The sequence below is a fragment of the Cyprinodon variegatus genome, unplaced genomic scaffold (genome assembly GCF_000732505.1).
Source record: "Cyprinodon variegatus isolate N-32 unplaced genomic scaffold, C_variegatus-1.0 Scaffold97, whole genome shotgun sequence".
NCBI lineage: Eukaryota > Metazoa > Chordata > Actinopteri > Cyprinodontiformes > Cyprinodontidae > Cyprinodon > Cyprinodon variegatus.
The window spans coordinates 1,090,080-1,111,679 of NW_015150550.1; the positions used below are offsets into that span (position 1 = coordinate 1,090,080).

At 36.8% G+C, this 21,600-nt stretch overlaps 1 protein-coding gene across 1 annotated transcript in view; it reads left to right on the plus strand.

Moving 5' to 3' along the window:
* Positions 1–21,600, plus strand: part of cdh13 (cadherin 13) — a 462,542-nt gene that overhangs the window by 332,788 nt on the left and 108,154 nt on the right. The window contains exon 9 of the mRNA XM_015374092.1: positions 15,893–16,033. Coding sequence (XP_015229578.1) covers positions 15,893–16,033 — 141 coding nt within the window. The remainder of the gene's footprint in view (positions 1–15,892; positions 16,034–21,600) is intronic.

Genomic DNA, 21,600 nt, shown 5'->3' on the forward strand with positions numbered 1-21,600 from the left:
TATCTATCTATCTATCTATCTATTTTCCAGCTTTCCCGCTTCTTCCTGCATGCCTCCTTGCTTTCTCTCTTTTTTTTTTTTTTTTTTTGAAGCTTACTATTTTTTTTTTTTTTTTTTTTTAGTAATTGCTTCAGGTCACTAGTGATCCAGGGTTTAATTTTGGTGAAGTATCTCATCATTCTGGTTTGGATGGTGGTATCTACACAGATGTTTATTTAGTCAGTCACACACCCAGCCATTTCATTGGTGTCCTCTTCCTTTGGCTGACAGTGCATCCCAGTACGAGCCTCAAAAACGTTTTGCAGAGTACTTCAGCTTCCTGTGACCATCTCCTTACAGCTATCTTTAATGCAGGTTGCTAAGGGAACTTTAAGCAAAAACCAGACTGTAATCAGATTTCTCAAGAGGAGGTTTTACATTAGAAGTAACTTAAACTTGCATTAAATAAGTAAAAGGATTGATTTGTCTGGTAATGGATCTTTCCAAATATCATGGTGCATCAGTAATGTATACATTGATCTAGGACCACATTTTACATAGTAAGAAGATCAGTCCACACTGAAATGTTTGGCTTTTAATTCCACTTTTTCTGTTTCAATATATTTGGTCTTATGCTTTTTGGAGAAAACTAAGTAAGCAAATATATATATATCTGTGTCATAAAAATGTTTTATGATGTGGTCTGCTGACCTGCATGCTTTAAGGAAGTCTAGGTTTTAAGGGAGGTCAAAGGTCATGGATATCTTACAGGAATAAGAAACAGCTATAAGAAAACATGGACACTAAACAAAAACCCTGTTAACTGAATGGATTAATTTTATGTCAGATAACAGAATATAGAAAAATACTGCAGTGCTGCCATGTTTTTCAAGAGTCTGCATATATTTTACTGGACAATTTATGCCAATTATCCTTTGAATATTCCTAGGGAAACTATAGAACATCCCAAGTATATACATAGAGTATAAGGCCCCGTCCACACGAAGACGAACCCTGGCCTAAACGCACAAATTTTTCACCAAACCAGCCTCTCATCCACACGAAGCCGGCGTTTCGGGGGTCTGTAAACGATCATTTTTTTATTCACCCTTCAGAGTGGGAAGATTCTGAAACGCCGTTTTCGCGTTTCCATCTTTACACCCTAACCGCATTTTTTTTTTTACACGCATGCGTCATAGCGTCGCCTCTAAACACGCAAGCGCGACACATCACAACAACAATGGCGCCGTTGCTGCTAATGCTACTCACCCTGCTGTCGGGCTGGTCGGGCTTACAACAGAATCTTCTTCTTCTGGAATATCTCCAGGAAGAACAGAGCAATATCGACCACATAGTTCAGCACCTGAATTTGACTTAACCACGAAAATAGACCCGCAGGGCAACCATGTATAAATATTAGTGCGCATGCCCTACATTTCGTCGCTTATTTTTGCTTTGGCACCACAGCGCCACTTACAGGCCTGGCATACATTTTGCAGCGTTTTCATGCATTCGTGTGGACGCTCACATTTATTTTACGTCTCCGTCTTTACGGCAAACGTTTTGGAAAATATCAGCGTTTCGTGTTCGTTTTGACTTCGTGTGGACGGGGCCTAAATTAAATTAACTAGACCATACATAATTTTATGTATGTTCCCGGGATGGAACATATTTTATAGGGAAATATCCAGAACAGCGATAAAACAACCCTTCAAAATATTTTTTTTAAACATCAATAGGACATAGCCTTATGTATCCATTAAACATTCCTTGAAAATCCCTAGAACCTGTCTAGAACGTCCAATAAAAAAAACCTTAAAAAAAGATTTTGAACATGTTTAGAATATCCAAAGAACATCCCTGGTAGACCCATTAAACATCTCCCGAACATCTATAGATCTTGCTTAGGACACTCAGTGATTACCCTTAGAACCACTATTGAACAACAAACAGTAGTAAGGCTGTTAATAATCTCACATTCATAAGACACTTTATCTTTGACTTGAGAACCTTGTGGCTTACAAGATAAAACAAAATTCAATGCCACAGAACCACTGAGGGCTCTATGTATGTTGGAGGGTCTTAATGAGAGGATGATGTGTTTCTGCCAGAATTGTGTTGTTTGTGGTAGGGTAGCTTAGCATTAAATTCAGGACATAATTTGAAAAACAGCAGAGAAGCTGTGTACCTGTAATATACTGTATATTTAACTATTACGGTAATCCCATTTATCATTTACATAATTGCAGCTATGATGAAAATAGAAATATATCCCCCCAGAGTTCCAGAGTTTTACTGTATCAACGATCTGGTCTTAAGCAGATTTTTAGATTATTTGAATCGGATCCCAATTGTGAAAATTATAAATAAATAAATACCCACCAAACTATTTATTAAAGAAACCTGAAGCCAAAACTAAATTCGTTGTAGGACAAAGTAAACTAGACACTCTAGATCTAGATGGAGTGAAAAACTGATTTTCGCAGAGCAAGCACAGAACCATCAACAAATGACTAAGAAGAACCATAACATTCTGTGTGTCTGTGTTCACCAAAGCTTATAGTTTGGAAGAGAAAGTGTGAAAAGATGAAAAGATAAAGTAGTAGATAAGCTAGAGGACGGTTTTTAACCCAGTCTGACAGTCCTTGGAGCATCAGCCGTGAGGACAATTGGGAGTTGTTTCAGATGAATGAATGTTGAATTGCTCTTTATTTTGTAGAGATTCTTTCCAGCAGAATTATTTGAACTATTCATCTTGTACTCTGTTGAGAAGAGCTGAAATCGCTGCAGCCTGACACTTGTACTTGTCCCGTCCATCTTTCCAAAGAAATGTTAAGTATGCACTTAGATCTGTGATCCTGGAACAATGGCTAATTATTTTTTTTTCTTTCTGTTCCTCTTCTGTCCTTTTTTTCCTACTACCATGGTCTGATCTCTAAGTCTTAGAGATACTCTATTAAATGGTAGGGAAATTGGCTTTGATGAATCCATTTGATGGAAGTGGATTTCATCTTTCTTAACACCTAGATAATTTTTCATAAATTATAGATTTTGAGAACTTATGAAATAATTTAGCTTAATGCTTTAGAAGAAACAATTAATATCAGAATAAATAAGAGATTCACATTGGAACTGCACGCTGGTCCAGGCCAAGAAATTACCTGTGTAGAACTTTTGGTTCTTGGCTTATTTCTATATTTAATCTTCCACACTGTAAATATTCCTGCATAGAATAAATGAAAGAGTACATATGTTTCAGACGATTTCCACCACAAAAAGTGATTATATGCATTTTCATTTGTACAACTCAATGCCGCCCGCATTTCATGTTTTTTTGCAGTTAAACATAAATAGAATTTTATAAAACGATTTATAAAACGATTTCAAGTTTCAAGTTAATTTCAAAGTTAATTTCAAGTTAAGATAAGCATAAAGTTGCTTACACCCTCAGATATCAATTAATGTAAAGTAAAAGTGGGTATGCAGAAGTAAAACTTATTATTCTGAAACCCACCACCAACCATCCCCCCATCCCTCGGTCTTATTGCCCTTTAAATTTAAATTTTAAATTTCTGTTTCCTGGTTGATTTTTAAGATACTGATCCAAAATTACCAAAATAAGCAAAGAAAATATAGATAAATAAATATTCACATGTAAGCCAACACATGCATATATTTGTATACATATATACATGCACATATACAAATAGATGGACTTTAAATACACATATATGAAAACATACACACCCATATACATATACTGTACAACAACTGCAGTATCAGGTTCCAGCAACAGGGGACCAGGAGAAGTGAAGAGGGCCAACTACCTCAAGTGCAACACATACAGACACACAGCTTACATGTCAATACAGTACAGTGTTGAGTAGTCATGTTTGGACCCTGCTTCAGCTCATTTTAAACACACAACATGTGATTGTTGTAGGTTGTAGTATTTGTAGATGATGAAAAAGACATTTGACTATGAAGAAATGACTTAACTTTTGCACACTATAGGGAACTTTAAAGCTTATATTGCTGATGCCCAGTACATTTTACTGTATTGGTAGCCATACTTCGGATACTATTTTTTTATGTAGGGTTTTTTTTTTCAAATTCTTATTGATGCTAGTTTGTAAAACTTGATTAGGGCTACTACAATTAATTGGATTAATTGTGATTAAACAATTATTCAAATAATCGTCAACTAATGAAGTAATCGATTAATCGTAATAGGAGTACAGAGACTCTAAAACATGTCTTTAGCTGACAGAGCAATCAGCTTAGAGCAGTAATTATACCAAAAAAAATCTAAACATTTTGCATTTATGATAAAAAAAAAAAACATTTTTGTTTGTCAATATGCTCTATCAAGAACTCTTAAAATGGAAATTTTTAATTTCACCTGGTTTGATATTGTAAAAAATCATCTTTAAGGAACACTTGGCTATCCAATTATTAATGAAGAAAACAAAAAAATAATCGACAGATTAATCAATTAGCAAAATAATCTTCAGTTGCAGCCCTAAACCAGATGCTATCTTGGATTCATTTTTCTCACACCTGTATTATGGATGTGAAAAATTATAATTGAGACATAAGAACATGTGTGGGGCAGCATTAAGTGTGTAACTCCTGGTCTGGGCTCTCTCTGTCTAGAGTATTTTTGTTTTGTTTTATTTTGTTTCTTATGTTCCCTGATATATTTGATGCACTTTAGACATACCTGAATTATTTGACATTATGATAGACACACATGTACACTACAGGGAGAGAAATGGAGGACTGGGCACAAGCTGCTCAGCGTGGCTCCTTTTATCACAGCTTCTGTGCCGGCCTTAATTCAGTAGGGACTGGTAATGCGGGCCTGACTTGACTCCAGCATTCTTGAAAAGTAGAGTAAGAAGTGGAAGTCCTCCCCAAAGGTGGTGCAGTTTGTAAATTACTGTGAAGAGGCTTGGGTTCTGTTGTAGCTCGGTCGGTTCTTGACTGGGTTCTCATGGCTCTTGGAGCCTTAAAATCTTTATTTTGAATTAGAATTTTTATTGTAAGAGCTTCAAAGCAGAATACAGTAGCTCCTCTATCAGTGTATCTCTGGCACTTTTTTGTCTAAAGATTAATTTAGATATTTTAATGCAGCTGTTGGTTTAATTGACAGTCTCAAAGGTTTATCATGGGGTCTGTTGGGCTATATTGTTTTTTAGCAATGTGTCTTCATAGACTTATGGTATTGCTTGCAACTTGTTTTAGTGGAAAAACTAAAGCCAAAAACAATCATGTTTATAAAAGATGTGAAAAGATTTATAAAAAGCAGCAGTTTCACAAGTTGTCACTTTGACTTAAAGCAATTAGAGCATAATTGTTGCTCAGGTTCTTCCTGGATGAATGGTAGTCCAAAAAATGCCTGTTTTAATTACCTTGGACTTAGCTGGAGTTAAAAACAATTAAGGAGCTGCATGTTTTTTTCAGCATAATAAAGTGTTCAGCACAAACTTCAAGCTGACAACACCAGAATACTATGGCTGTGTTTTCTACTGCCATTGACAACTTTTTCAAAGCCGTCCAACAGCAACAATCATGTCTTTCCAGGGTTTTTCCCATAATCTGCTTATTGTGATGGTATTATTGGGCTAAATCACAGGATGTCTCAAAATATGTATTTATACTTGCGATTACTTGCCATTGGGAGCTATTGCTTGCTCACCATATTTATTCAATGCGGATCTGTCAAAAATTTCCTAGGTGTGCAATGCAGAAATTCTGTTTGCACCAAGGCCCCGCAGAGGGGCATGGAAGCCAAACATGACATATTTGGCTATGTAGACGTCATGGACACATTTCATTTTGATTTACTCAAGGTTAGTTGGATAAAGGATGGATGAGGGATTTAAGACAATCATCACTGTTACTTAGCGGTGCAGTGAGTTGTATTTTCAGTCATGCAGCTGTAGCATGTATAATACTTCATACTTGAATTTTTTTTTCTTTATGTAACCTTATAGATACATTGTTAGACAGAGGGCATTAAGTTTTATACACTGAGCTTTTAAAGGCATAACTATGCATGAAAATTAGGTGAGGCTGCCTGAGTTTATAGGAACTGTTTGAAATGCAGATCACAGACAAAAATAGCATCTAATGTCTAAAAACAAAGACTTATGACAAACTTCTGGGAAAAGAAATGTAAAAATAATTACATAGATTGCATTTCTTTCTTTCTACAGCCATCTACTCTATAAAGTTCTATACGCTATTAACTATTTCTCACATTAGGTAATAAAAAAAGAAAAATAATCTCTGTGGCTTTATAATTTGTTAAATTGAAATGAATATTACGCTAAGTGATTGTGTAGGGTAGTCTTTTATCAGAAAGGAACCCACTAAGCTATGTTGATCCAGCACATGTCACAACATATTTAGAACTAAACCCACAGAATGAGAGGGAGAAAAGTGATTGAAAAGCCTTGTTGGACTGTCACATCGCCACTACCGCCTCCATAATTCTTACACCTTCTCCTCTGGATGAATGCTATCCACAGGCTGCATTGGTCCAGATAAAGGCCTCATAAGTCAACAACCAGGCTGTAATTAGCTGCTGTCAGAGTGATTAATAATCTGCCTGTAGAGGTGGATTGTTAAACGCTGTCAGTGACCTGTGAAGTGGAGCTTGAATATTTAAAAGAAAGAAAAATTCAAATTTCGCCTACTTGAAGGTATCTGAGTATATTTAAATAAACAAAGGATAAGGAAAGTTTATGATTAAGACTTGAATACTATCTGGATAATTGGTAGGCAATTTCTTTCTTTTATAACAGATGATTTGGATTTTTTATTAGTATTAATGACATGCTGAAATCCGCAGCTCTATCCACAGGAAAACTGTTAGCCATCTGTACTTTATTAAAGACATACAGGGGAAAAGCAATGGAGAAACACAGAAACACATTAGTTCAGCATTTAGTTCAGTTTTCTTTAAAGGTTTTTGGACTAACAGCAAACTTTAGAAAATGTTTTGCTCAGATAGAATGTTTTGGCTCAACTTCAAGTATGGGCCGGGCCACAAGTGTGAAACATGCGATAAAAATTACCATGAAACCAGCAACCTTAAACACCACTGTGACAATAATGTGTTTTAGGGTATTCAGCAGTGACAGGGCTGTGTCGAATGTCTGCCCTAATCGCTATATTGGCACCATATAGTGGTTACGCCATTTTAGAGGAATGTCCGAACATCGAGTGGATGAAACAGCGTTCGACTCGAATTTTCGCACAATGCACCTTGAAAAGTAGTGATCCACCATGGTCTTTAGACAAGCAGATACATCCCGGCATGCTTTATGAGGAGAGCTTCAGGGGTCGAGGTTTACCTTCCAGAAAGAAAAGCAATTGGAAAATCTAGCTGGAGATGGAATGGTTGGGTTACATCGCAACTTACTCATGTGTTAGAATGACCTAGGCAAATCCTGGAAAAAACCTGAGAATCTGAGGCAAAACTTGAAAACTAATGTTTTAGTTGTTCTTCATCCAATCTGACTAAGGTTTGAACTGTTTAGTTAGCATTTTATGCAAGTCTTTGAATCTGTCTGAAAACCTTGCAGCTGGCATTCCAAAAAGTACTTCCTTCATGTATTATCGACTCCAGAGGGACTAACTCACAGCACACCATGCTTTTCAAATCTTTAGTTCTAATAAAATCATGTACAATATTATCAGATTTCACAATATTAAACTTAAATGATGATGATAAATGTCAATGAAGTTTGTTGAAATGTGACAAGGTCTGCATGACGTCAGTAAATAATTCTGAAAATGGCTGTCAGATTGAATGTGTCTGATGTTTGTGCATCTGCTTGGTTACTACTGAATCAAAAAATAGAATGCACAGTGTAAAGAAACATTTCTCACGTCTTTAGCCCCTTTGCGCAGCATGAAAACACAATGGCTGCAGGCACATGATGACCAAATTCCTTAGCTTCTGCATGCTGCATTTATGCTGTTTTTTTGTTTTTTTTATTTCATTTAGATACTTTCTGCTCCAACCTGATGCCAACTGACAGCAGCAGAGTTAAGGCTCAGAGTTGCAATCCCTCATAAATATCAGCATCCTCAGAATTCCCAGGGAGGCTGAAATGATGAAGATGAATGAACTCTGACAGTGACTGATGGAAAACACAAACTGAAATGCTTTACTTTTATCCTGATGAAAACTTTTTCTGCGTATTTTTTTTCCAGATAATATACTTCATACACTAAAACAAAACATTCCCAAAACGCTGAAGAAAAAACGTGATTAGAGAATTTAAAAAAGGATTTCTGATGTCTTAAATCTGCAGTTTTCTATATTAGAGAGCATTTTGATGGCAAGGAAACAAGAAAATGGCTGCATTTCAGGACAGAAAAACACTTGACTTGGAAAAATGCAGAAATGAAAAGTGTAAAGCAGATGAAGGCATAAAGGTAAAAGAATTAGGCTAATGTTGCTTTATAGAAATACTCTCAATAGTGTGTCTTCATCTAACTTCTGCTGTTCTTTTTTTTTTCTCAGGCTTTTTATGTCTGTCATCATTTATCTACGCATATGAAAAGAGGCCTGAAGAATAGCCAGTGGTTCAGTGTAGTGAGCAAGCATTATGTGACGGCCAGAGGAGAACAAAGAACCCATTGCCAATTTGATTATAATATTACACCTATTCAGAGAGCTAATGTGGTGTCTGCAATGTCAGGCTGCTCTTTCTCTTCCTTTTTTTCACTTGTTCCCCTTAGTTTTCTAGTTTCCTGTGGTTATTATCATCCCTTACATCCCCCAACTGAATGCAGAGACCTAACCTCTCACTCAAATATTGCCTGTCATATGATTTAAGGTAAGTTGTACACCAGATTTAACAGACAAGAATGTTTGAAAAAAAAAAATATATATATATATATTTTTTAGTTTACAACCCTAGTACATTTGCTAACTACAGAAGAACCTACTGTAATAGATCAGAGCTGAGCAGACTGGCTCTTTGTCTGTCAGCCAGGTTTATCACATTCCTACTACCCGTAAATGGTAACGAACAGCTTAAATTAAGGCACTTACACTAACAGTCCCTGTTTAGATCTTTTAAAGTTATCACAGCTGTGTCCAAAAAGTATTCTGGTTATTGAGCATGAGAATATTTTCATCTAAAGTGAAAATTAGATCCTTAAACTTTTTCTTTTTTTTCTAATTTTAACCAAACTTGGTTAAACTTATCTTTTTCCAATAAACTTGTCCTTTTCGTTGAACAAGCATTATGCGCAAAATACCCAAATTCTTCAACTGCACGCAAATTACATTCAATTATTTTATCGTGATATATTTTACTATCGTGCATACTGTAAATTGTGTTTTATTATGTATCTGCTTGTTTTTCAAACATTTTTGCCAACTACATGGCAACGCATCTGAAAAATTGGTTAAATCCATTGCACATCTGTTAAAGATGATCTTCCCAGTAAGCTCTGGTAACTTTTGTCCTTTTAGTTTTTTCACTGCAGGATTGATTTGCTGCCATAACAGTTACAGATGATCTCATTGAAGGGTTTTTAGACATCTTTCCCAGAAGTACCAATACCAATAGAGGGTTATGTAAGTGTTCAAAAGAATAATATCCACTGACCCTGATATCATCTCCACTTACAAGTTAAGTCAGGCATTTTTCAGAGAAGTCATCATGTCCGACGGTAGGATCTCTATCAAATTTTGCCAGTTACTTTTTTTTACACCTGGGTGAAAAAAATCCCTGATGCATCAACTCAAGTCCACAGTGAAAACCAACATCCTTTCTTGGCCGCCTAGTGCCAGAGAGTTTATAATTGAGTTGAGACTTTGGAAATGCTCATTAAGACATTGTCAGTCGCTAGAGGAGGCCACGCTCAATGTGTTGAGACACCACTGAGACTGCAGCTCTCCCCGAGCCTCGCTCCGCTCCAGCTGGAGGGCAGAAGTATACGTCTGCGCTCAGGTGTTCATGTGTGAGTGTGCTTCAGAGCTGACAGGTGTGCACTCGTGTGTGATTGTGTGCATGAAGTTTAATAAACTCACAGGTCTGTGGAGCACCATCTGTTTGCACCGGTGTTTGATTGCGGAGGAGCTTGTTGTGAGGCACACCCTTATCACTCAGCATGTGTGACTAACTGGTGATAGAAGCACCTGTTTACTGTCTCACACTTTGTCTTTGTCTCCCTCTCCGTTTGGAGAGCTGCTTTAAATCTAAATCCCGTGTAGTGATTTTACTGTAAACCAGAAAAGCACAAATACAAAACTAAATACATACAATTATACATACATATACAGTATATTATATAGTTTGTATTAACATAGATTGTCATTGTTTGATATTACAATTAACTGGTGGAGAGCAAATACAATTTTTACACCTCTGATACCTACAATAATTGGTATATATGTTTAGTTTTCATAACACTAGTGAAATGGCATCATAGATCACAGAGGGTCTTATCCTTCGGAGGACGTCATTTAAATTTGCTTCAGTATGTCCGTCCATCAATTATTTAATCACCCAACTCAATAATCTCAACCTCAGATTAAACTGTTGGAGCAATAACTGTGATCAGCAGGTGAATTGCACACACACACACACACCCACACACACACACACCCACACACTGAACTGACAGTTTCTGGGTCACAGCTCTCATCATCTCCAGCGCAATAACCTGATTGGCTGTCCACGAATCTGAGAACCTGTGATAAGAAGAGATGTTAAATATGACACACAAAATCTATTAGTTTGGGGGGGAAACCAGGGAATCACAAATGTATTCAGATGTATAGATATACATACCCGGTATATATATATTTTTTACCAGATGTAAAGTAAAATCTATCATAATGAAGCCTACACCAAAAATTGTATTATTGATGTCCTCCTGAATCTACGTGATACTTAAAAGATGACAGAATGTCCTTTGATGAATCCCTGTGATTATCTCTCCATAAAGTCATTTTTGGGCAATTTATTTTGTTTTGCTTTTCCTCTCTGTCTTCGGTTTTCATTCTGAAGAGCACTTGGCAGCATTATTTGTTATGTCTGTCTGTCATAGTAGGATTTCCAGGGTGTGAATTGTGATCCTTTGTGTTTTGCATGACGACATCACAAGAGAAGGGCTGTACATGCAGTCCGAGGGGAATCTACAATGCAGAAGAGAGCTCATGCAGCATTTTTTAGTGAGACAGATGGATGAAGTTTACCAAGCATATGACAGCTAACGCCCCCAGAAGGGCAAAAAAAATCCCAACAAAACTGCAGCTCTTAAATAAATGTTGGCTGTACCACTCCCACTCCGCTATTATTTGTTCACTGAAGTTAACATTTCTATTAGAGGTGAATTATGCAAACAAATTAGTATTGCTGCTATGATCATTATAAATGCCATCCCCTCGCTCTATGTAAGAGCCACATTTTCCCAACTCTATCATAGATTATAGATGCTGGCAGACTAGAGAATGGATCGAATATCTAATGTAGCTCTTTGCACTCCAGTTAAATCATATCCATTGCTTGTAATGAAAAACATGATCTTAAATCTAAAAACATTTTGTTTTATGGTGACCTTTACTGTTAAATGAGTAATAAGTAGACATTTGCTTTAAAATTAACCCAAATGACTATTATTTTTCACTCTTAATGGAAGTAACTTTCTGCATAAACAATCGTCTTCTCCATCAATTACATCTTTAAAAGTGTGCTGGACTACTTTTTAGCCCATCAGCATATAAGAATATGCTGGGTTAATAAAACAGAGTGCAGTATTGGGAATGAGCAGCAGCCAACAAACATGGAGGCCAGCAAGAGAAGCGGACCAGAAATAGTCTCAATAACACCTAAGAAGTCTCAGCATACTTAAAAATATTTGCCCTACCTGCTGTGGGTGAATCATCTTCACTTGCAATTTTAAATTTAGCTTGTCCCCGGCTCTCTTAACCTTCATGGCACTCTCTGAATCATAGTACATGCTTACTAAAGAAATATGACTGTTATGAAAGGATGGCAGGAAAAGAATCACTGCTTACAGTTTGATTCTGTAAGACTGAACTTTTTTGGATTTCTTGCAAAACAACATGTATTGTGCAAAACTTCTACCCTTACTAAATAACACTCATAATGAAACATAGTGAGGCAGCTTTGTGTTGCATATATACTTGCTCTGCTGAAATGATAGGAAAGCTTAAGTTGATTCAGTGCTGTAGTCTAAATTTATTTTCAGGATCCCACATCCACTGGCTCTACTATCTCAGCCTAAAATAACATCACTATATGTCAAACATATTCGATGTAAAATTTTACATTCATGGAGGACCTTTCAAATGTCAGCTTAAACACATGATGCTTGCAGAATTCCTCCCTTTTGTTGTTTTTTTCCCCCATTGACCGACCATATCTGCTCCAAATAGTTTATACAAGTCAGGCTTAAATTGCTGGAGCGAAAAAAGTTGGTTTTAACATTTTCATATTTCATGGATAGGTTGTGCGGGTTTTTTTTTGTGTTTTTTTTTTTAACATATTCCTATATAGTTTACTTTTGGTTTGAAATTTCAAAATGTTTCCAAGATATGAACTTTGAAAACACTTTAAAAATTGTAAAATGATTAAATGTGGTTTATTTAACATAAGATCTCTTTCTTCAAACAAAGTCTGCTAGTTTATGACTTGATTTGTGATAATCACATTGATTTATGTTGCTTTACAGAAACTTGGCTGCAGCTAGAGGACTATGTGAGCATAAATGAGGCAACTCCTATTTATTGGAACTTTCATATACCCAGAAATTATGGGCAAGGAGGGGGAGTAGCAACAATCTTTCAGTCTGACATACTGAAACAGGATCATCATAGTGGGGGATTTTAAAATCCATGCTGACATTAAAGGTGATGGCTTAAGTGGAGCCTTTAATGCTATCTAAGACACTATTGGCTTTGTTCAAAATGTGAAGAGTCCCACACATGCTCATCTTTATACTTTGGACCTTGTGCTGACATATGGCATATGGCATATGGCATGTGTAAAAATAACAGTATTTCATCACAACCCTGTCCTTTCTGATCACTTTTTAAAAACCTTCAGGAATACTTTAACAGAATTCTCTTCCTCTAAAAGAAGACACTTTAGCAGATCAGTATCAGATAGTACTTTTTAAAGAATCTGTTTCACTTTATCTCACTTTATCTCTCCTCTGTGTTGCTGAGCAGTGCTGCAGAGTGGAAACTTTTAGTTTATCCCCCTTCACAGGTTGATAATTTTTGTTTATAGGGTTTCTAGTTCTCTTCGTGCTGCCTTAGACAATGCAGCCCCTTTAAAAAAGAGGACCTTTAAGAGTAGAAAGCTGGCTCCCTTGCTAAATGCAGAGCTGCGCACTCTGGGCCGGATCTATCAAAGGTTTGCGTGCATAAAAACGTGAGCTATTTCTCTGCGCACGCTAAAAAATGTACAAACTGATCTATCAACAGCGTGCTAAAAGGATTTGGTCTTTAAAACGTGCTAAATAGCGCCTCTTAACCTGAAAGCAATTTTGCTAACGGTATCTGACTCTATATTTAACACGTTTCATAAGAAGGTGCAAATGGTCTGTATGCGTAATTGCGCACACATGGCAGCAGTTATTGCCGCAAGAAGGAGACATTGAAATGAAGCAAGGAGACGCAGAGAACGCATTTTTTCACTCTGTGTGAATATTTTTGGAATGAACGAGGAAACGATCATCCAAACATATCGTTTATCCAGCATTGCCATTTTGGAGCTGCAATTCCAGTGATTTGCTCCTCACAGAGCGTCAGCTGTACTTGTTCCTCAATGCTGGTCAGAGGCATCTCATCTACTGTGCCCCCTCTTGTTTTGTTTGCAGATGTTTTGTTATATGCCAGTTTTTCTTTGGTTCGCCTTCTAATATCCTGGTATCTTTTTTTTTACTTCATCCACTGTTCGCAAGGTTTCACCAACAGCGTTTACTTTATTACAGATTTGTTCACATATAGCGTTCCTCTGTGTGACAGTCACACTTCTTTGCTGTAGCTCACTTAAATGTTTGTTGGCTTCATCCACCAACACCTCCATTTCCATGGGGTCGAATTTCCTTTTGCGCTTTCTGCTGTCCAAACTCGCCATGCCGCAAACCACAAAATGCGCAAAACCATCATTTAAATAGGGCGTCTCCAACAGTTTTGCACCTGCCACCAGTTACGCAATCCCTCTTGTTAAATCACCTGCAAACCATGGTTCAGCCCCTCGCGCAAAATTCCAGTTTGCGAGCGCAAATTACTGCACGCAAAATTGGATCTTGATAAATCCGGCCCTCTGAGGCAAAATGCTAGCTGGGAGCTAGTCTGCCTGCCTGTGTGTTTACTGGACGGGCCTGCCCATTACAGAGTGTGAGGGATTGCCTTTGAGTCAATGAGTTGATGCTATCAACTGGTTTTTCAAAGATTGAAAGCTTTGAATCAATTTGACTCTAAAGTGATTTGAGATGACATGTGTTGTGAATTGGTGCTATATAGATAAATTGAAGTGTATTGAGATGTGCAAAAATGATAGCAGCATGTTATTTAACCGACTATGGTAGAAACTGCAAATCAGCATAAATGTAACAACTTATTGAAGTTGTTGGGAGCTGTGGTGGTTATAGAGTCTTACAGTTGTTGGGAGGAAGGATCTGTGATAACGCTCCCTGGTGCATTTAGGGTGCAGCAGTCTGTCACTGAAGGAACATTCCAATTCAGCAACAGCTTCATGCTTAGGGGTGGAGACATTATCCAACGAAGATGTTAATTTAGTTAGGATCCTTTTTTTTTCCCCTCCTCCTGCACTGAGTCCAGAGGTCATCCAATCATACAGCTGGTCTTCCTGATTAACTTATCCAGCTGCTTTCTCTACAGCTACAGATAAGCCATTGCTCCAACAGACAGCTCCATAGAAGATGGCTGATGCCACAACAAATTCATAGATCTTCAAGAGCGCCACCTGAACTCCAAAAAACCTCAGTTTCCTAAGCAGGAAGAGTCTGCTCTGACCTTTCTTGTAGAAAGCCTCAGTCTTGTGCATCCAGTCCAGGTTGTTATTCAGATGATAGTGGACTCCTATAAGGTAAATATAGGAGTCCAATATCTAAATGTCCGTTCCCTGGATGTTCAACAGTGGGGTGGATCTGCCTCTGCGAAAGTCCACCACTAGCTCCTTGGTTTGGATGGGACTTGTATATGTAGGTGTGAAACAAAACTATAGTGAGCAATGATCAGACTTGTAGTCATATAGAGTTTTACTGATCTTCTAGTTACTCTTTATCAAACAAAATCACTCAAAATAAACAAGCTTGTTGTAAAGATGTATTTGATGTTAAATTTTTACAAAAAATAAAAGCCCAAGAATGCTAAAAGCATGCCAATATATTTATTTTGGATATTTTGAGGAATATGTGTTTTTACAACCTTTCATAAAAATAAAGTGTGAAAAACAAAGTTTTATTCCTTGACGTCCGCTAGCTCTAGAGCACTGTGAAGGGTTTGAATTAAAAATGGCTCTGAGGTTAAATGGAAGAGTGCAGTTATGATTCAGTTGTGCATAGTCTAATTTTCTTTTTTAAACCTATTATCTGTTTTTACATGTATGCATTTTATTTTATGGTCCAGACTTTGCCTTACAAACATGGTAAAAACCCAAATATTTCTTATCTTGATGTGTGTGGCATTTAATCACCTTTTCCAATATATTCATAAAGAGTTTGTAAAGAAAAATTATAACATCAGGTATTCTTCACACATATTTATACTAATGGGGTTTGCTTTTAATCTGGTCCTCTTTGCACTGTAGTTTTCTTTGCATCTTTCTGGGTCCTTTTTTTCCATCTTTTTAAACCTTCCTCTCTGTTGTGTTTTCTCCAGACTCTCCCAACAACAACATATGAATTAGAGATCGTGGCCAAGGACATGGCAGGAAGTGAGGTGGGCCTTACAGGAACAGCCACAGCTACCATCACCATCACAGACAAGAACGACCATGCCCCAGAGTTCACACATCCACTGGTAAAAACACTGTTTAATAAACCTATTTTGAATGTTGTTCTCCTTACTCCTGCCAATCAAATGCAGCTTCTGTAGATATTGGAGGAAACCTGAGTTTGTTTTCCCCTCTGGGGAGAAAAAAGGATAGTTAAAATACCTACTGCATTTGTTTAAGGACTTGGGATAAATAAACAGAACAAAAGCATAATATCAGTACCCTCTGGTAATAAGCTCTTGTAAATTGATTGGAGTACTTTGACATACATGGTTAAATGAAACAGGACAAAACTTTTCTAAGTGAGGAGCATGGAGACAGTTTGTAGTTCATTTGTTTTATAATAACATGACTGAAAAAGAAGAGAAAAAAGATGATAAAAGTTAATATTGATTTAAAATAATATTTCATAGGGTTCTCAGGTTTTTATTGACTCAATTTGATCCTTTGAATCAGATTCTAGTATGATTGGTTTTACACTTCTTGATCAGACTTTCTCATCATTGTTCTTCTGTTTGGTACCCTCACAGTGTTCGACTGAAAGCTTAAGATTTATTCATAAAAAACATTATTTTTACCTGTTAAGCTGTGTAATAGTCCGTATACCTTCTTTTGTTCCAAGATTTTCCTAAAAAGTTTACTGTTTTTTATAACATTGTTCACAACTAAAAGGAGACTGTTTTGGCTGCTGCAGGTTTCCGATCCATGATGTCATTTGTGTGTCTGGGAGAGAGATTCCTGGAGTTTGGAATGATCGTTCAGATCAAAGCCACAAAAACGTAATCAAAAGAAATTTTGAAACAAAATATATCATTTGTGAATTGAAGAAAAACCTCTACAAAGGATCTCTGCATACAATTAAGTATTACTTACTGAGGGGTGTTAAAAGAGAAATTATCAACCAAATTTAATTCCTTCATCTGCAATAAATGCTACTAACAAATAAAATTTCAGTAAGTTAAAGAGGGCAGAAAAATCCTGTATTGTTACACTGGCAGAGGTGAGCTGATTCACCTTGAGTAATGGTGGACAAACACTGCAGAGTCAACAGGTTAAAGCAAAATAGGAGTCATAGTGATCAAGTCATTATGTTTTGTTCAGTCAGCAAAGCTTAAAGAAAGAAATGCTAACAAGCTAAACTAAGTCATCCCAAGGCAAAGTGTGTAGTATAACTTGTTTTAAGTGGCTTCAATCGCCAATTTGTGCCACCACTTACAAAATTTGTCAAAGGTTGCCACTTTTTCCTTTTTTTGTTCCTCTTAATGCTTCTTTTTAATGCTGGTTGTGTGAAACCAAAGACAGAATTAGACCTGGTAGCCAAAGACCCCTCAGAACCCTAAGGTGTAGTTGTAACACTTGAGTTGTGTGTTTTTTAATGGAAATGCCCACAGCTGTTGTCAAGTTCCAAGACACATGGCACTTTGCCCCAACCAACCCTCCCCTACAGCCCTCCTATGATGCATTGAGGTGTCAAGGGAGCTTGTAAGGAGTGCAGCTCAGATGTAAAATGTTACAGCTCAGAGGGCTCGGCAGGGCCTTGTAGAGTGCACCATGTCCATGTCTGTGTTAATGTTCTCATTTCTCATTGGGGATAGACCCATTGAACGGCATGGAGAAATGGAGCTTTTATAAAACAAGTGTTTGAAGACGTTAAGCTCCTGAATAAATCCTCCATCCTCCACTGTCCCTGACTGCCTTTAGCCTCCCCATGAATCTTCTTTGACCTCTCAGACGCCTGTCATCTTACTGTAGGTCTGCTTTTTAGTGTATAACGTCCATCATGCTTTTTTTTTTTTTTTACAAATTAATAAAAAAATAAATTTGTCCTGTCATGAAAAGCTGTAATCTGGCCACATTCAGGTTGCTGTATCCACCACCTCTAGAGTGTATTTCACTTTCTTCGTACTGAGGATAAGTCAAACAGATGTTGGAGGTAGAGAATCTATAAAGTCCTGCATTAAAAAAAAAAAAAAAACTTCAGTTACATAATTCCTTATCCAGGTACATTATTGTTGAATCCCAAAAAGAAATGTCATATTATCAGCTTGAATAGCTTTCAATTAATTATTCAATTATAACAGAGTTGCAAAAAGCTAGAAATTAAACTTTAAAAGACTGTGGTCAGCTGTTCTTAACAGAGCAAGTTTATTGGTAGTTTTATACAGGTTTCTTAAATCACCAAAAGCTTTTAGTATGTTATGTTTTCATTAAGAATTATCCTCCAAAAAATTTATATTATTTTAAGTAAACCTCATTTGATTTGGAAATTAACTCAATTCCAGTAAAATCCTATTTTAATGCTTAGGTAAGGAATGGAGTCACCCATTTTTTCACATAAGGGATTCATTATCTAACTTGTTTGTTGAAGTGGATTTCAGGCCAAAACAGTAGTGACAAAGGTCAGAGTACTTTCTAGAAATTAAACATGGATTTTTTTTTTTATTATTATCTTTTTTGGTGACTTATTTTGCTGATTTAAAAGGCATATTCTGCTGCTATCAATCCTCTTGCTAGCAGTAGCTAGAGAGCATGACACAAGACAGACTCCCCTTTATTAAGGAATGCTGTCATGTATTAATATCATTTAATTTGGTGTCTATATCTTATTACTTGGCCCTCAGTTGGTTTTATTCTTATAAGCCCCCTATTGGATCCAATGTCTGCTTTGCATTTAAAGCTTAGGTGGCTTTTCCTCCTGGAAATAATATTCATATTTACTGGGGAGGCTTCTGCTATGGCTCCATTTTCTTTCTAGTGAGGTTTTAACAATGATTTTATCACCAAGGTGTCAGAAAAAAAAGAGTTATGTATTGTATTTGAAGTTATAAAAACATCTGTCTTAGAAGCCATTTCCTATTTATCTTTGCTTTTTGCCTCCAGTTTTAGATCCAGTGTTTCTGTAATTTTCTTTCTTCAGAGAGAATCAGGAAATAAGTAGATGTTGTTCCTCCTGATTCAGAATCAGAGCACAGATGTAGAAACTCCAGCACCTTTTCACCTTCACACATTTCAGCTCATTTCATTCCTCCTCATCCACCAATATCCTGATCCCCACTTGGGTCTCGTCCTCAGCTCTGCACAGCTCGTCTCATCTTCTCTCCTTCCCGGCTCTGCTAATTCTGCACCATGTCTGACTGGGCTTATATGCTATTTTTCTCCTGCTCCTCATAACAAGACCATGATGGACCTTATCGCTGCTGTCACTCAAACTCCCGGGCTTCTGAGTCACTGTATTATTTTTTCCCCCACCCAGGTTTGCTCAGTATTATCTTTCCATGTTTCTGTCGGTATTTCTCTCTCAGTTTTTCCAACACTCTCTCTTCGATGATGACCAGGGGAAATGCATAGCTGCGATCCATCTGTCCTGCAGGTAGAGATTTGTGTTGATGGGTGTTGTAACAGCCATACGGTACTAGGCCCTGTCAGTCTGTCTTGAGGGATAGCTTATGGGTGTTATGGATTAGTCCAGGATTGCGACTTTCTGCCCTTAGTGATATCCTCCTGCAGCTGGTCAAATATGTTGTACAAAAAATACAGGGTAAGGAAATGTTTCATAGGCTTAATATCAGACTACGGGTAACAGAAAAAAGACATTTGCACAAATTTGATTTTGTCTTTTTTTAAGCTGGCACTGACCAAGAACAACCCATTTTAAGGAAAACATTTCTGATTTAATCTAATGGTCATCTTTCAGTATCAATCCAAATGAATGTACCTAATTAATCATATTTACCCATACTTGAAGCTTTATTTAATCTTGTTCAGTTATCCATCATCCATAATTAGATATGTGTACACTTTCATCATTTCATTGCAAGCCACTGTGTAGCATAAAAAGGTTACCCTTGAAGGGTATCAGCAGCTAATCTGTTTCAGTTGAAGGAAAGCGCATTGCCTCTAGCTGCTTCAGTCTCTCTATAAATCCTGTTGAGCTCCAGGAAAGACTTGCAAACAGCCTGTTTGCTGTGTACATCCAAAGAGTCTGAGTGAAGAGTTTGAATGTTTAAACTACTGTATGTCTACACTTATGACCAGCATGGTTCATTCAAAAGGAGTTTCTAATATTAGATGCCTAGTCTACACATGCTTGTTAAAACTTGCATACAGCATATCATCACCTTGATTGTGCTTGCAGATCATTATATTTTAGTAAAGGTATTTCTAGTTTTACAGTAGGGGACTACATCTTTCAAAAGTTTAGAGTGAATCTAAACAGAGGAAATATATATTAACACATTCCACATGAGTTATAATCAGAGGTGTGGTGAAAATTTTAATCATGCAGATTTAGACACATGCATGTTGCAGGCATGTGAAGTGAGACAGCAGCTGTGATTGCATGCAGGCTTTGATTCTTGTTAATGCAAATGTTTTTAAGTGGATCATGGATATACAGTATAATCTAAGTAGATTGAAGGCACGTCTGCAGTGGAACTACCGGTAGTTCCATTTCCTCGGCAGTAACTCCTAAACATTGGAAGGAAAACAGCAGACAGTGACAACGTAATGGATGATGGTCTTTAGAATTTGTACTTCCAGCCATTCTTATGAGCACCATAACAGCCACACGTTTAACACAAAGCCAGATTTCCAGGTTGAAACTATTTATTTGCTGAGAAAGTCTTTCCTTACAATCATTTTGGTCTCCTCTGACCTCAGCCAGACATTTTACTCCAAACAGCTGCTTTTAAATGGATATTCTTCCTTCTTTAGGAAATAATCAGAAATGCCGAACTGTGATTGAGGGTTCAAATCCCTGTAGATCAATCAATCAGTCAGTCAACCAATCAATTAATTAATAAAGACACAATTAATCAGTCAATAAAGTCAATAAAAAATCAATCAATCAAAAGCTCCAAAGGGGGCACTTGTTGGCCAGCACATTAATTACAGAGCAGTCAGACGGGCAAAACGCTGTGCAACATATGTATTGGACAAAAAAATCTTTCTTTAAATTATATATTTCATGAAGGTCATTAATAAAAAGTAAATAACTGTGGGAACAAAATATTTCCACACTTGATAAGAAAAATACTGGCATCTGCAAGGTAGCCAGTGATTGTGTTGCACCAGTATTTGCTTTACTGTTAGCATTGACCAAGACTAAGTTAGGGCCCAAAAGTTTGTTCCATCCATTTTTTGCATGATTTAATGCTATTCTGAAGTCTATTGTTGTACTTTAAAGTTAAAGCTGAAAACCAATAATACACAATAATAAAAGAGGAAGACAAAGAAGAGACTCAATAATTGTAACATACAGATAAAAGGGGAATTTACGTTAACAAAACCAAGCTTTTGATAAAAAAACATTTTCTGGTTAGCCTTTTTGCATACCAAGTCCAGATGTCATCAATTGCTTTTTGCAGGTACTTGTAATTGTTTGTAACTTAAACCTTTATATTAGAACTAAGAGTTACCTCATCACCTCTTCAATAAATACATAGAGTTGCTGCCATTCAGTAGGCTAATTAGATATTTGTATTAAAAAAAACAAGTGAACCATAATAAAATAACCACATTGGGTTTTTTTTGTTCTTCTTCTTTAGTATATATATATATATATATATATATATATATATATATATATATATAT